General features: G+C 52.8%; 1 protein-coding gene across 1 annotated transcript in view; it reads left to right on the forward strand.

Annotated features, from left to right (window-relative positions):
- MYO18B (myosin XVIIIB) overlaps positions 1-14,991 on the forward strand; it is a 230,720-nt gene that overhangs the window by 40,080 nt on the left and 175,649 nt on the right. Inside the window, exons 12-14 of the mRNA XM_004690853.1 lie at positions 9,377-9,550; positions 12,825-12,915; positions 14,788-14,980. Of these exons, the coding sequence (XP_004690910.1) occupies positions 9,377-9,550; positions 12,825-12,915; positions 14,788-14,980 (458 nt within the window). The remainder of the gene's footprint in view (positions 1-9,376; positions 9,551-12,824; positions 12,916-14,787; positions 14,981-14,991) is intronic.

A 14,991-nucleotide genomic window follows, 5' to 3' on the forward strand; every position in this document is an offset into this window, starting at 1 on the left:
CAAGTCGGCTCACATCATCTTCATTTCTTTGCCCTTTGCTTTTGTCAGTCAAAGGGTCTTTGGTTTCTCCCCCAGGTCCATTCCAGGTGGTGCACCTCCTCTTCTTTTTCTGCAGGGGCCTGTCTGGAATAAGCCTCCTGCCGAGGGCCATTTAGGCCAGGTCCTGCTTCTTGGTGTTATAAGCAACACCATGTTGAACATCTTTGTATGGAGAAGTTGTGTGCATGAGTGAGCATTTTGGAGGCGCAATTTCCTGGAAGTGGGAGCAAAGGATGGGCTCCAGGTCTAACATTTCTGTGAGTGCAGCCCACTCACCAACCCTGGGTGTTTTCACGATTGGCTCATTTAATGTGATGGGGCTGCAGTTACCTTTTCCTCCTGTAGGCTCAGAGAGGTGAAGGCACTAACTCAGGGCCACACAGCTCCAGGTAGCACAAAGCTGGACTTCTGTGCCTTCTGCATGTTTAAATAGACCCCTGCCTCCACTCTGGGGCTGCTACTTCTGTCTATCGCTCTAATGGATTCTTGGCCTGTCTTCTCTATTCTCTGAGCTCATGTATGTTTCTGGAAATGAAGCATGCAGGGATCTAAAGACAGAGGCCAGTGCCCCACTACTGAGAGGGGCTTCTGGCTTCATCCCACACCTCCAGTCCCACACTGAGGGATACTCCAGGAAGATGAGCTTTTGGGAGCAAAACTGTGGTGTCTTGAGCAGGGCTCAGGGCCTCTGTATTCCCCTCTACAAAGCCAAAGGAAGCTCCCTGGTGCTTTACGACAGAAACAGGCTTTGATTAAGAGAGGATTAACCTGCAGCTTTAGGTGCTGGAGGTTTCATTGATCTGTCCTTGGACCCAGCACCCCCAAGGCCTGTCACCTCTCGAGGCCCAGCTCACCCGCCTGCCTCCCTAAGCCCACAGGCCCTGCACCCTCTATCCTGCCCCAGCTGGTGATTTGGCTCCCTGCCCGGCAGCTGGTACAGCCAGGCCTATTCTGGGCCACAGGCAAGGATTTATTCTGCATTTTCTGAGCATATTGAATTCATTCATTAAGCTGGAATGGCTTCTCTGGGATGTAAACAATTATATTTAAAAAAAAAAATTAACAAACCCTGAAGTGGCCGATGCTAGCAAGCATTACTGCTAGCAACTCTGTGCCTGGTTGGGGACATGGTGGGGGCTGGCCACCTGGGAGACGAGGCTTCTGATTGGCTGAGCACTCACTGGCTCCTTTCCCCTCTCTTGGCCGGCCCCTGGTTCCCATAAATGACAGCAGCAGCTACCATTTAGCTAGTGGCGGTGGGGTGCCAGGCTGTATTTCTTAGTGCTTGGCTAACTTGACGATACTATGGGTGGGTGTGTACTTTCTTACAGATGAAGAAACTGAGGCCCAGGGAGGCGGCAGGACTTGCTTAATGTAGATGGACTCGATCCTCCCTCGGGTCCTTTAGTCTCGATCACCAGTGACACCCTCAGAGGGGAGGGGGAGGTACTTGGGATAGCACCCCCATGAGTCCCGGACCCGCCATTCAGAGAAAATACTGCTGATAACTGACGAAGATGACGATGGAATTCTTATCACGCACTAATGACTGAGAGTCCACCCTCCGCCGGGCTCATCGACATCCTTTGCACAACTGTTTCTCATCACTCTATGGCAGCATTTTGCGGGTGAGTCAGGTGAGGCTTAGAGAGGTAAAGTGAGTTGGTCATGAGCTTGGAAAGAGAGGAGCCCACTCTGGACTGAGGAATGCTGTTGTGAAAGCCTGCCCCCACGGCCTTGCGCACACACATTGCAGGGCCCATGGTGTCAGCAGTAAGTGGAATTCATCGTCACAGCTTGTACGTGGCTGTTGCATTGATGACGTGGGTACTTTGCACAGGCCAGTGCGGGATGAGTGCTCAGCCAACCCCAGCTTTCCTGGGGGCCAGGAGACAGCTTCAAAGGGGACAGCTTGAGGGGTTGAGTGACCCGTGATCAGCTGCCTTGATGGCAGGGACACTTGAATGTGGGAAGGCCACGGGTGCCGCGGGTGGGGGCCGGCTGCGCTGGCTCCTCCTGGCCTCTGCCCCACTAACTGTGAGGCTCAGGCGAGACACTCGTGCCCTGTCACTGGTGCCACCGCTGAGCCCCTGCCCTTACGGTAACCCAGTGGCACCTTCCAGCTGAGGCCACTCCACTGATGCTGCTCCTCAGCTTGGTCACCTCCTCTGGGTGTGGGGGTCCCCCATGAACTGCAACCCAATATCTTGTTTCATCCTTAAAATGACCCTTTGGGAGCGGAGCGGCTCCTCATTACCAATACGGAAATGAGACTCAGGAAGGGCAAGCTCTGACTTGAGATCTCGCGGCCAGGCTGCCGCGGTCCTGGCACATCCAGGTTCCAGGTCTCTCCTCAAGTCCTTGCCACCCCAGAGGTGCTGACATCAGCCCTTCCCTTGCAGCCTCTCGATGGCTTTCGTTTGGGAGAACCCTCCCCTCACCTCCCTTCTCTTGCTACTTCCCAGGGCACGTTGGCCTGCTCAAAATTTGCAAAGCCCTTCAGGAAAGCAGCTGCTTTGCTGGGTTTAATTGGATGCCACTCCATCTGATTTGGCCCTCGTTTTCTAGAATATCTGCTCAGATTCCCCAGAACATGGGCGAGGAATGTGGTCTATGCTTTGTCTTCCCAGCTGTTGAAGTGTGAGCTGTGATTCACATGAGGTGATAAACAACTCGGTAGCAACAAAGTACAGACAGCTTGACGCCAGGCCTTACAAGGATCACTAGCTGTGTAGATGGGCGAAGGCCTTGGGGTGGACAAGAAGTGGCTTCAGTGCCAGGCAGGTGGAACAGTTTGTGCTGGTTTGTGGGTCTGCCTGGCACCAGGAATAGCAAGAACACGCAAGTGCATAAGAAGCTACAAGCGCTCTCTTATTGTTGGCTCCTGGCCCCTGAGAGGCTTGTACTTGCTGGAAGTCCCTAGGCAGAAAACTACCTGAGTAGAGTTTGCTCCTGGGCTTTCTCTTCCTGACCCACTTGTCTCCTTTAAGGGGAGAAATCTCAGAGCTGACATTTATTGAGTTGGTCCCGGGTTACGCAATTGACATGTGTAATAACCTCCTTGCCTGTTTCCAAGAGCTTCACAGGAGCAGACGCCTATTTTGCAGAAGAGGAAACTGAGCTCAGAGAAGTGGTGTCACTTGCCCATGCTCACTGGGCGCTGAGTGCTAGAGGCTTGAACCCAGGCCGCCTGTCTGGAGCGCTTCCTGGCCTTATACCATTCACAGCCTTTTGGGGTCTTTCCCCCAGGCCTCAGGATTATGAACCGCCGTGGGAGGGAACGTGAGCCAGATGCACCAGTGTTAGGAATACACTACAAGTTCAGTCCTTCGGAATAGCATGGCTGTTGCTGGAAGTAACTCGGTGATTAATAAATGCAGGAGACCCAGTATTGATAGCGAAGGACTCAAGGTACACAGGGGAACAGTCAGGTTATTTTTCCTCTCTCTTCCTTTCTTTTTTCTCTCTCTCCCATGTTAACTCAAAGGGGAACGTGTGCTTTGCAGGTGGATTTAAGCGCCTTTGAGTTGCAGGTCTGTTACTTTCTCTTGCCCCTCCATTCTCTTTTCTTTCTCCTGTTTTCTCCTTTGCTTGTTCTCTCTATTCAAACCCCAGCCTGTCTCTTCCTGGACAAGTGACCCTGGTAAAGGCAGTTATTCCAGGGTCACCTGCTTGGTGGAGGTCTGGTGGTTTATTTCAGTTAAATCCAGAATTTTCTAAACTAGTAAATCGTGGGGCAAGATATGCCGTAAAAGCATTCTGAGGCCAAACACGTCTAAACAGAACATCCCCTCTGGAGACTCTAAAGCTGTGTTGTGACGCCTCTGGGGAGTCCTGCAGTTGAGAAACTTGCTTCAGCAAGCAGTGACCAAGTTGGTCTGATACCAGATACATCCTTTTGCAAGTGGTGCTGCCACCAGCCTGCAGAAGGACTGCGACAGAGGAGACCCTGTGCCCGGTTGTGGCCGCTCTGCCCTGCTCAGACCTTCTCCACCCAGAGTTTCTGACTCCGCTATGTGCTTGGTAGCACATTGGCTGGAGCCGGGCCTCCCCTCAAACACACAGAAGGCTTTGGAGGAATAGACAACAATGCGGAGAAAGAGCAGCGCCCAGGGCTTGGCTTCCTTGCAGAGAACCTTCTCTTGGTCTCAATGATGGAAGGGCAAACCAAACCAAACTTGCCAAGCGTGTTCAGTGGGTGCAGCTGCTGTGACCTCTTCAAGAGCAAGACACCAGTTCAGTGGGAAATGGTCCTGGAAGAGGTGTGCGGAAGGGACGCAGGCAAGGAAGGCTGGCACCATGCCCTATCACCAAGGTGGCAACTACTGTGGGCAGCCGGGAGTAGGTCCTGCCAGGGCCTCTAGGGGGCATTATAGAGCATGTGCCCCACTGGAAGGGCCTACCTTGGGTTCTTTGGTGGAGGGCTGGGTCTGTTAATTCTGTGGCGCTTCTAGACAGCCCATGCATGAGCAAGGACTAGCATAAGACCATCCTCAGTAGCAGGAAGCACTGAACGTCATGGGGGACATGGCGAGCACCCGTGGCTCTTCTCCGTCCACCCAGCAGGTATTTCTCGCACATGCATTTGAGGAAGCTACAGGCCCATGTTTCCCCGAAAGCTCTGCACAGATTTCAGGAGACCACAGCAGTTTCTCATGCTGCCATCTAAAGCCTGTCCTTCTTTCTTTTGACTTGACCTAGAGGCACAAATATGCTCAAGCTACATCTAAAACTGGATATGTGTGAGTAGCAGTGCCCCTGATCTGGGCTGGGGGAGGGGCCATGATTCAAGCCCTTTTCAGCCACTTGCTTGCTGAGTGACTTCAGGCGTGGTGCTCTCTCAGTCTGTGTCTCAGTAACCTCCAAAGTCAGGCTTAAAGATGCTCAGCAGTAGGGTGACCAGCCCGTCTGCACCCTCAGAGCAGCCATGCATCCTCCAGGCCATGGCTTGAGACACAGATCATTTGCACTGAGAATAATAACAGAATTCAAATTTGAAAGTAATGTTAAAATACAGAACAGATATAAGAGTGCAAGGTCCTGTCGTCCTTGCATTGTTTATATAAGTCCAGCCAGCTATGGGTCCATATTTCTTCCTATCCCACAGCTCCAAAGGCAAATCACCCACTTCCAGTGGTGTCCAAAGGAGGGAGGGCTTGCTGGTCTGGGCTAGTGGCAACGTGCTACCTTGCCGTCCATCCTTGGCGCCTTAGGAGCCTCTTGGTAAGTTTAAGGGGACTTGGCTCTTTGCCTTAGGCTGGCTTTAGGGGGCACTCACGCCCTGCTCCCTTACGGGGGAGCGCCCTCTGTTAGCACGGTGAGAGGATCCAGCGTGCTGGTTTCAGGAGGCCTGAGCCCAAGTCCTTGCTCTGCACCTTTCCCTGGAAGTTCACCTCTGAGCCTGCTTGCTCAAGATCCATGTGCATGCTAACACTGACCTCAGGAGCTCTGCTTAGTGCAGGGTGCAGGCCCAGGCAGGGAGACCGTGTGCCTGCCGGCCGCAATGAGGGCGTTAGGGTTCCCTTTGTGATGCTGCCTGCCAGGTGTGCACATTCTCATTCTCTTTCTTGGGTGGTGAGACAGAGGGGCTGGCAGGAGGGGAGCAAAGGTGTGCTCCTGCTGGCCGGCTCCCCATGGTCTATGTGAAACTTGCAAGAGAGGTAGAGGATCCCTAGATCAGGCAGGTGCAGGCCCAGGCAGACCTGAGCCACACCGCGTCCCCCGCCACTCCCCCTCCCCTGCCACGGGGTCCCCGAGCAATAGAACGACTGGCTGTCAAATATACACACTGGGAATGATCTCTGCATTCCACTTTGGGGTCATTCTGGGCACAGCCTCCTTAGCTGGCAAGAAGCAGCTAGACTGGCCCCGCCATGTTCCCCCCACCAGGAGTGCCCTGGGAGGGCCCAGGGCTGCCTTCTGTCCTGTGGCCTCTCCCTCTCTGGTTTGTTTTTATTTGATCCATCTCTGAGACTCAGAGAGCTGGTGCCTTGCTGGGAGGGGAACACAGTGGTCTGGCTCCCAAATCTTGGAAAGAGGGGCAGGGAAGTGAGCAGGACTGGCCATCAGCAAGAAGCATTCGTTCCTTCATTTAATCCCTCACTCCCCAAATATTGATTGAGCCCTTCCTGGTGACAGCTGTATTCCAGACAGCGTGGGGACCACACAGGCTTCGTGCATGTGCAACAGCCAGGCCCACTGCATTGTCCGACCCGGCACGAGGGCGGGAGTCCCGACATTGCGTGTTCCCTGCCCCGTGAAATTAGACCTTCCCTCCATCCGGTCCTGTCTCAGAGGGTTTTCATGAGACTAAGCAGATAGGCCCAGGAAGGGTAGTGCATTGACTGACCTGTGACACGAGCTCCATGCTTGAGGCCATGCTTGCTACTGAAGCGATGGCTTGGCAGGAGGGGCCACCTGAGCATGACATCACGTGTGCCAGTTTCCAATCTGGGTGACAGTCCATGGGCACTTGGCCCAGGCTTTGGGGGAGGTTGGGGGGCAGGGGAGCTGAGCAAGAAGGTTCTCTAGTTCTTCTTTGGCCTCTACCCATGTCTAAACTGCTAGCGCAACTGATGGGGCTGGATTCTCTGTAGGCCTGTGTGAACTCCGAGTCCCCCAGCTTGGATGTCACCAACAGGATGCCGCTCAGCCATACCCGGGGTCACTCCCGAGTCAGGCAGGATTCAGACCAGCTGAGTTCCTGCACTGCTCCTCTCTCCAGGGCCTGCCACTGTGGAACTTTGTGACTTCTATCTCGCTCAGGAGGCTGTAGAAGTCACGACACTTGGACTGTGGACTGCTTTAAAGAGTAGGGAGTTGATGAGGCAGCAGAGGGCCAGGACAGCACCCACTGGAAAGTTCTATACTGCCAAATTCACTTTCAGCCCCTATCACAGGAAGTCTTAAGAGTGTCTCACCCTGGGCTAACAGCCTTTACTGCCTCTCCTAATACTTGTTAATGGCTCTCTCAGCAAAGAGCCAACCACAGGCTCCCAGGAAACTGGATCTAATTAGAATATAAGGATAGTTTTGTGCTCATCCTGTATTTATTTCTACTATCTAATTACGACAGGTGATAATGGCTTCTCATCTAGGTAGTGCTGAAGTATTTCCTTTCACAATGTGAGAAAGATAAGGGAGTCCACTTAGCAGGTTTATCTAGGGTCACAAAAAGAGGAAAGATTTCCCAAAGGTGGTATTTGAAGGAGGGGCTGGGGATCATATACTAAATTCTTCCACTTTGTATCAGTCTAATTTCGGGTGACTTCTCTGACCCAGATTCACATCTATGAAACGAGAATGAGAATATTGCTTTCTTGGGTCCCTGTGAAGACTTAGTAGCAGTAATAGTAAAGTGGTGGCGACTGATGCATCTTGAGCTTTCTCCACATGTCCCAGTGGAGTGCTGATGCAGAGTTCCTGACTTCAAAAGCCATGAGTGGAGCAAAGTGGACATGTTGAATAAAAGGGGGTCAGTCAGTGGTAGCTGTGCTCATTGCCATCACCATTTCCATCATTTGGGAAAGTTGCACGGTTCTTGCTGAGAAGCCTTGACCCCTCTCTGAGTCGCATCATCTGTAAGATGGGAAGACACTGCAAATTTAAATGGCAAATGGCATTCTTGTCATGCTCAGCGCCAGGGGCCCTGGCATGCAGGAGACCTCAAGAACAGCAGCTTTTGGTCACCCATCAGCGACCAGGCAGAGCTCCTAGGGTTGAAGTTCCAGATAAAGTCTGTTTTCCAAAGTCTCAACTTCCCCTTCAACCAGGCTGACTCCCCAAAATGACTTGATGTCTCCTTGAAGAATGGATCTCGTGCTGTCTCTTCCTGATGGACTGAGACATCTCTGTTGGTAGCTATGATTCTTATTGCAAAGATGGAAACACCTTCGTGAGAATATAAGAGAACAATTAAAGTCCAAAACTCTTAGGCCACCATGTAGAAAATTTGCAAAAAATAAAAATCCTCCTACCCAGTTGTGATTTTTAATATCTGGATATATTTTCCTTTAAATACAGTCTACACAACAATTTAGAATGGCTTACCTAGTTGCCATCATCCCAGAGTGCTGTTTCTCATCTGCTGTTCACTTAAATTCGACTGTCGGCACTGTCCGCTGTCCGCTGTCCGGCTTCCGTGACTCCCTCAGCCTCACCTGGTTATGCCTCTCTCCACCAGGCGCCCAGTCATGAAGGCCTTCTTGCCTGTTGTTTAACATACTGTGACTGTGCCTGTTTCTGCCTCAGGGCCTTTGTACTGCTTCCTCCTCAAACCTCTTAAAGCTCCTCCCTGACTCTTTATGTGACCATCTCCTTACCTTTCATAATCCAGTTTGAGGAGCACCCTCAAATGGAGCTTCTGACCAGCACAGGTGTATATAAATACACTTTATGTACAAAAATGTATTACATATGTATGATACAGATCATTCCTCTCAGTGTCTGTTGGTTTGACAGCTTGTTTTATTTTCTCTTTAGAGGGGTAGAATTTTATCACATTTGTCATCTAAAATTAGTGACTTTGTCTATTTGTTCACTTGTCCGCCATTTCACTCTCCTAATTGACCATCCATGGTCAGGCACTTTGTCTGTCTTGCTCTTCACTGACTTCCCAGAGGCTAACACAGGGTCTGCCACAGAAGGAGCCCCTTGGATGTGAAGTGTTGGGTGGGGAGATGGTTGGATGTGTGTCTGGGTAGGTACTTGAATGGGTCGGTATGGAGGCAACAGGGGTCACAGTTGGGGAGATAAGCAGGTAAATGGATGCAGGGAGAAATCATATCTTCACTAACCACACCCTAGTACCACATTTAGAGTGTGCCTATAACAGTTTGAATTGCTTTCAAAAAGTAAACAATGCAGGGCCCTCTCTGGTGGCACAGTGGGATGGAGCGCAGCACTAAGAAGCTAAAGTCACTTCCTCGTGAGTTCAATCCCGCCTGCCCCGGAGGTGACCACATGGCGCGGCAGACCTCTCCTGACCCGCCCGCTGCTCCCCTCAGCAGTGTACTTCGTCGATCTGCCTGTTCTGCTCCCCTCTGTCTTTAGTGGGTCCTCTCACCGCCCCTGCTCCACTGGCCTGTACCCAGTTCTGTATGCACAAGTAAATAAATCTTTAAAAAAAAAAAAAAAATAACAAATGCAAAAGCCAAGAAGTAAGATAAACATTTCTCTTCAGAAAACTGGCTCCGGCGGAGGAGTCCTCTTTAAGGACCAGGCCTGGCCCCTGTTTAGGGTGGACCAAAGAGGTTGGCGATTCTCCAATGTTCTCTCGGGCACCTCCCTACTCCTGCCAAGCATCTCACCCTGTGCTTGCACTCTGTCCCTGGTGCAGTGGGTCGCAAGCAATTCATGCGGTTCGAGTGGGCAAACCACGCAGCGGAGGCCCTGGGCTGCGAGTATGAGGAGCTGAACACGGCCACCTTCAAGCACCACCTTCGACAGATCATCGCGCAGGTGACATCTGGGTCGAGCCGACGGGACCTCGAGGATGAGGGGCCCAGCTCAGGTACCACACACTTGCCTTCTTGGGTGGGCTGCGCCCCAGCTCCTGGGGACGCCCACATTTTCCCTGTCCATCAAGGAGTTACCAACGGCCCCCTCTGTGTGGGCTTTCCCGGTGCAAGGAAGCTGCTGTGGCTGTGGGTGAACATGGCTCCCACCCATGCCGCAGCTGTGGCCGAAAGTCAGTTCTGTCCAGTGGTCAAGAAGGTGCCGGAACCCTGTGTTGTGGGACACTGCTTCCACGCTATTATGTTCGTGGGACCTTTGCTCCGAAGGGGGAAGACTGGCCTTTCAGTTTGAGGAACAGAAATAAGGCCTGGTGGCCCCTGTAGATGGGCAGATAGCATGCATTGTGTCTGCACGGCAGGGGAGCGGTCAGCTCATGGAATGGCTGTGCGTGAGGGTTTCTGGCCTCGGACCTATGAGAGGCCACCGAGGGGCATCACCGGGGGATGGCATGGTTTGCCTTATTCTTTAAGTAGCTCAGCCAGAAGGAAGTTTGGGGACAGAGTGGGAGAAGCGAGGCTGCTTGGGTGCCTGGAATGCCTCCCTGGAGAGATTGTGGTGGCTGGGAAGGGAAGTGATGTTGGACATGGGTGAGGTGGACACTGTCAAGGTCAATTTATAAACAGAGATGAAACCACAGACCTTGGGAGACAGTGGGACCACGTGTGGCTTCTAGGATGTGGGCCTGAGCAGCTGGAAGACCATCTTTTAGAGGTCACTTTGGGTCCTCAGTGCTGCTCTGCCTCCAGGGGCTTCAGCTTGATGGTTGATGCCACTCGGATTCCACGGGCCTTGTTGGTTTTTCTTCCCATGTAGGTGTGAGCTGGCGGCAGCTTATGGGCACCTTCCTCTCCAAAACAGCCCCATGCCCACCACACCCACAGGGTACAGGTGCAGCATGCACAGCTGCACCAGCATCACAGATGCGCATGCAGGCACACGCCACGTGTCCGCTGATATACACCACACAAGTGTACACACACGCCCGGGCGCACGCCATACGCATACCCACATGCAGACTGTGCTGGCATCACAGCAATGTGCACGCACCTGCGCGCACGTGCAGACACAGCCACAGCCACAGACACCACATCTGCACGTAGCTGCACACCAGACATACACTGGCACACGTGCCTACCATGTATTCACAATCACGTCACACGAGTGTGTGTTTGAGACATGTACCGTCTACATGAGTGCAGGCACACACCACACGTGTGTGCACGGATGCAAGCACACCCCACATGTGTGCTCATGGATGAAGGCACACACCGCACGTGCTCATGGATGCAGGCACTCACCACACATGTGTGCATGGCCGCAGGCAAACACCACTTTGTGAGGCTGAGTCGCCCTCTCAGGCCAAGGTCTTGAGGGTAGAAGGTAAGCAGGCGAGCAGGCAGGGGACTGGCAGGCTTAGGAGAGAGGCAGGGAGTCTCTGGGTTGCCTAGCAACCGCTGGGGTTGTGGGCGGAGTTAAAGGCAGGATGGGGAAGCCTTTGGGGGCTTCAGCAGGCTGCAGGCTGCCTGGAATAAATAAGCCCACTATTTCTCCAGACACTAGTGTGTACAGGCTGGGAAACGCTCTCCCCAGTTCCATACACGCAGGTGGGATGTGTGTCGGGAACATGTTTGTGCATGTGCGGTGTGCACAGGTGGCCGCTTGTGTGAGGGGTGTGCGTGCATGTTGGCTGTTTGTGTCTGAGTGCGTGTGCACATGTGTGCTGGGGTGCGTGCACGTGGAACCCCATTCCTCACCCTGCTCTGTTCACCGCACCGTAATCAAGACGGCTATTTCAGGGAGGTGCGCGCGTTTCAGCAGTACTGACACCACCTGTGTAATGATCTTTTCTAAGCTTTTTTATTCCTCCTAACATTATAGGTTGGCACTTTCCCTCATTGAACATCTTTCTGTACCTGGATTTTAAGCATTTGTGTGAATGAACTGTAAACTATCTAACCCATTTGCTGTTGTTGGACATTCAAAGTGTTTCCAAAAAGTGATTTTTGCCCATTTAGTCAGCAATCAGGAAAACAGATGGACCCACAAATTTTTGTTTCTTTGAATATTTCATTGGGATAAAAGCCGAAGAGTGAAATTATTAAGTCCAAGTATGTGAACATTTCATGGCTTCTGCTAGAATATCGCCAAATTTCCCTCCAGAAAGAGGGAACACAAGCATTCACTTAATACCTTCTATGGTGCCAGACTCTCAAGATTTGAGTGCCAGCAGACCCTAAGGGAGACCCCATAACAGGGCTGATGGGGAGTGGGGGCAGGGGACTCCAGGCCAATACAGTAACCACCTAGTAATAAGTGAAAACGTCCAGGGGTCAGTGCTGTAGAGGTAGGTGGCACTTCCTTCCTGTCTGACCTCGTTCACTTAGCCAAGTGGCCCCCAGCTCATCGCTGTTGCAGCAAAGAGCAGGTTTCCTTATTTATTTTACAGTTGAATAATAAACCATGTGACCCCACTTTTATTAGGAACCGATAGCAGGCTAAGCCATAGAAGCTGGCAGTGAAACTGTGTTTACCAGGGACTGAGGGCAGGCAAGCTGGGGATGTGCGAGTCAAAGGACACGTTTCACTCCTGCAAGTTGCATAACCCCTCGAGAGTAGATGGAGAAGATGAGCAGGGGAGGAGTAAGTCTGCTATATAGCAGCCCCTAGTGCTGACGATCCTGCATTGTATACTCAGAAATTGCCTGAGGGTGGATCTGGTGTTGAACGTTCTTTTCTCTCTCTCTCTCTCTCTCTCTCTCTCTCTCTCTCACACACACACACACACACACACACACACACACGCAGAGGAAGGGTGGAAACTTTCAGAGGTGATGACTGTATTTACGGTATTGTTTATGAGGGCATATATTCCAACTTGTTGGGTTGTATGTATTCACTAGGTGGGTATGGCTTTTTGCTTGTTGTTCATGCCCCACTTGATCAGTTAAGCAAAGAAGCACGGTGGCATGGGGAGTTGGCCCCACGGAATTGGTGGTGGGTGTCATGGCAGGCTCCCCAAACAGGAGGCGTTGAACTGAGCCCTCAGGGAGGGGCTGGAGAGCACTGGACAGGGTCTGGTTTCACAGGGCCCAGCACGTCTTGATAAGACACTAAAATGTGGGTCAAAGCGCATGGCCGTTGGGCTTCAGCAGTGAGGGGTGTGGATGAGGGACAGCAAGCCTCTGAGGCCACTGTGTTGCCTCTGGGGTGAGTCTTGGCCCTAGCCAGATCCTGACCGCGGGATGTGATCCTTCCCTCTGCCCCTCTAGGGCTCAAGATGACAGGCGTGGAGTGTGTGGAGGGGATGGCCGCAGGCCTGTACCAAGAGCTCTTTGCTGCTGTGGTCTCGCTCATCAACAGGTAACAGCAGCCCTCCCCTGGGCACAAAGCCCACCTCTGCCAGTACGCCAGCGAGACCAGGTGCGAGCCGCTGGGCGTTGTGGCCAGCTGCTGGCTCTCTGGCCACCTCCCCTCTCTGATGTCTCCTACGTCTGCAAAATAGTGCTGTCTTCTACCCTGGGGCCATTCTAAGGAATCATAGAGATAATGTATTTAATTAACTCCTATCAGTGCTCATAAAATACCAACCATTAAAGCTCAAATCTGGGGTTACCCACTGAGGTCCAGGGCCTGCACTACGTTCAACTTGCCCTGCATCATTTAATACTCACTCCAGCCCATTGTGCAGACAAGGTATGTAAGGCTGAGGGTGGAGCTGAGGTGGAAACAGCACACTCTACTTCCACTCAAACCTTAGGTTTCCCTGGCCGGCCATGTTGTTCTCATCCATTTATTTTTCTAAATTTCCCTGTTGGGAGTGGGGAACAATCAGAGTAGAATTTGGGAACAGGCTAGGAAGTGCCTCAAATGTGTGTGGGGGCAGCGGGCACCGGGAACTAATGTTTCCTGCCATCGTGAGTGACACTCTGTGGCCCTCTTTGGAGCCCAGGCAAGGGCTTCCCTCCTCCTCTGAGAAAGAAGGAGACATAATTAGGCTCCCAACATCGCGGGGAGGAGATGAGGCCGGTGCATAGCAACAGAGCAGCGGGTTTGCCAACGTCGCCACGGACACAGAATCGGCTCCCTCTGTAGCTGCTGGAGTAATTACCATCTGAGAGCACAGGCACATTATCTAGAAACCGAGGGCTCCATGCATGCTCAGAGGAGGGAGCGCGGGGGTGCAGACGGATTGCCGGGGCAGGAAGTGGCCAGGGCGGTTGCTCCCTGGTGTGTGGTCATGGAGTCCACACCCCAAGTGTATTCACAGCAATGTCCACTACTGTTTCTGAGCACCCAGAAAGTCTGACTTTCTGAGCGTTAATTTTGTCTTCAGATATCACCCCGTTTTACTGATGGTGAAGCTTGGGGAGTAACGGGAAGCGCTCAGGTCAACTACGGGGCCACCCACCAAAGCATAGAGCCGATCACGCTAATACTAGCAGATGACATTTCGTGTGTGCGCACCCAGGGCCCAACCATGCTGAGGGGGCTGCATGCTTGGTCCCGTGCAGCCCTCCCCTCAGTAGCCCTCTGCATTAGGCTCCATCATCAACCATTCATGGCGGAGCCTCAGAGGTCCGGCAACTTCCCTAAGACACACAGCCACTCCACGCAAGTGAGAGTTGAAGCCCACACGTGGCTGTCCCCAGAGTTTCTGATCTCTGAGCTGAATAATCGCTACTCTGTCCTCCTGATAGGCTTGATAGGTTTGTCAGAAGAGGAGGTAGTGACTTGAAAGAACTTTGTAAACTGAGGCACTAAACAAAATTGCTTTCTCATTTCAATGTGTCAGTAAGAAAAGAAAAGCAAGCTACAGTCTTAACTTACAGCCATTTTACAGTGTTACGGTAAGCACGTCATTGCTCTACTCAGCCTGGCAGAGAGAGACATTTCCTGAAGCCGCTGTCCCCAGAGGAGCACTTACCAAACTTAGATTCCTTTAACTCTGGCCGGGGCCATCCTCCGCGGCCCCTGGGGCCATCCTCCGTGGCCCAGGTTCATCCTCCTCGGCCCAGGTTCATCCTCCACGGTCCAGGTTCATCCTCCGCGGCCCCTGGCGCCATCCTCCAAGGCCCAGGTTCACCCTCCGTGGCCCAGGTTCATCCTCCGCGGCCCCTGGGGTCATCCTCCGCGGCCCAGGTTCATGGTCCGCGGCCCCTGGGGGAGGGGGCAGCTGGGACAGTGGGAGCCCTCCGAGGCTGTGTCATCTCAGGGCCTCTCTCCTCTCTCCAGATCCTTCTCCTCTCACCACCTCTCCATGGCCTCTATCATGGTGGTGGACTGTCCAGGCTTTCAGAACCCCCGGCACCAGGGCAAGGACCGGGCGGCCACCTTCGAGGAGCTGTGCCACAACTACGCCCATGAGCGCCTGCAGTTGCTTTCCCACCAGCAGACCTTCGTCTCCTCGCTGGCGCGGTACCGGGAGGTATGGCGGGG

The sequence above is a fragment of the Condylura cristata genome, unplaced genomic scaffold (genome assembly GCF_000260355.1).
Source record: "Condylura cristata isolate star-nosed mole 26May11 unplaced genomic scaffold, ConCri1.0 scaffold00029, whole genome shotgun sequence".
Lineage (NCBI taxonomy): Eukaryota > Metazoa > Chordata > Mammalia > Eulipotyphla > Talpidae > Condylura > Condylura cristata.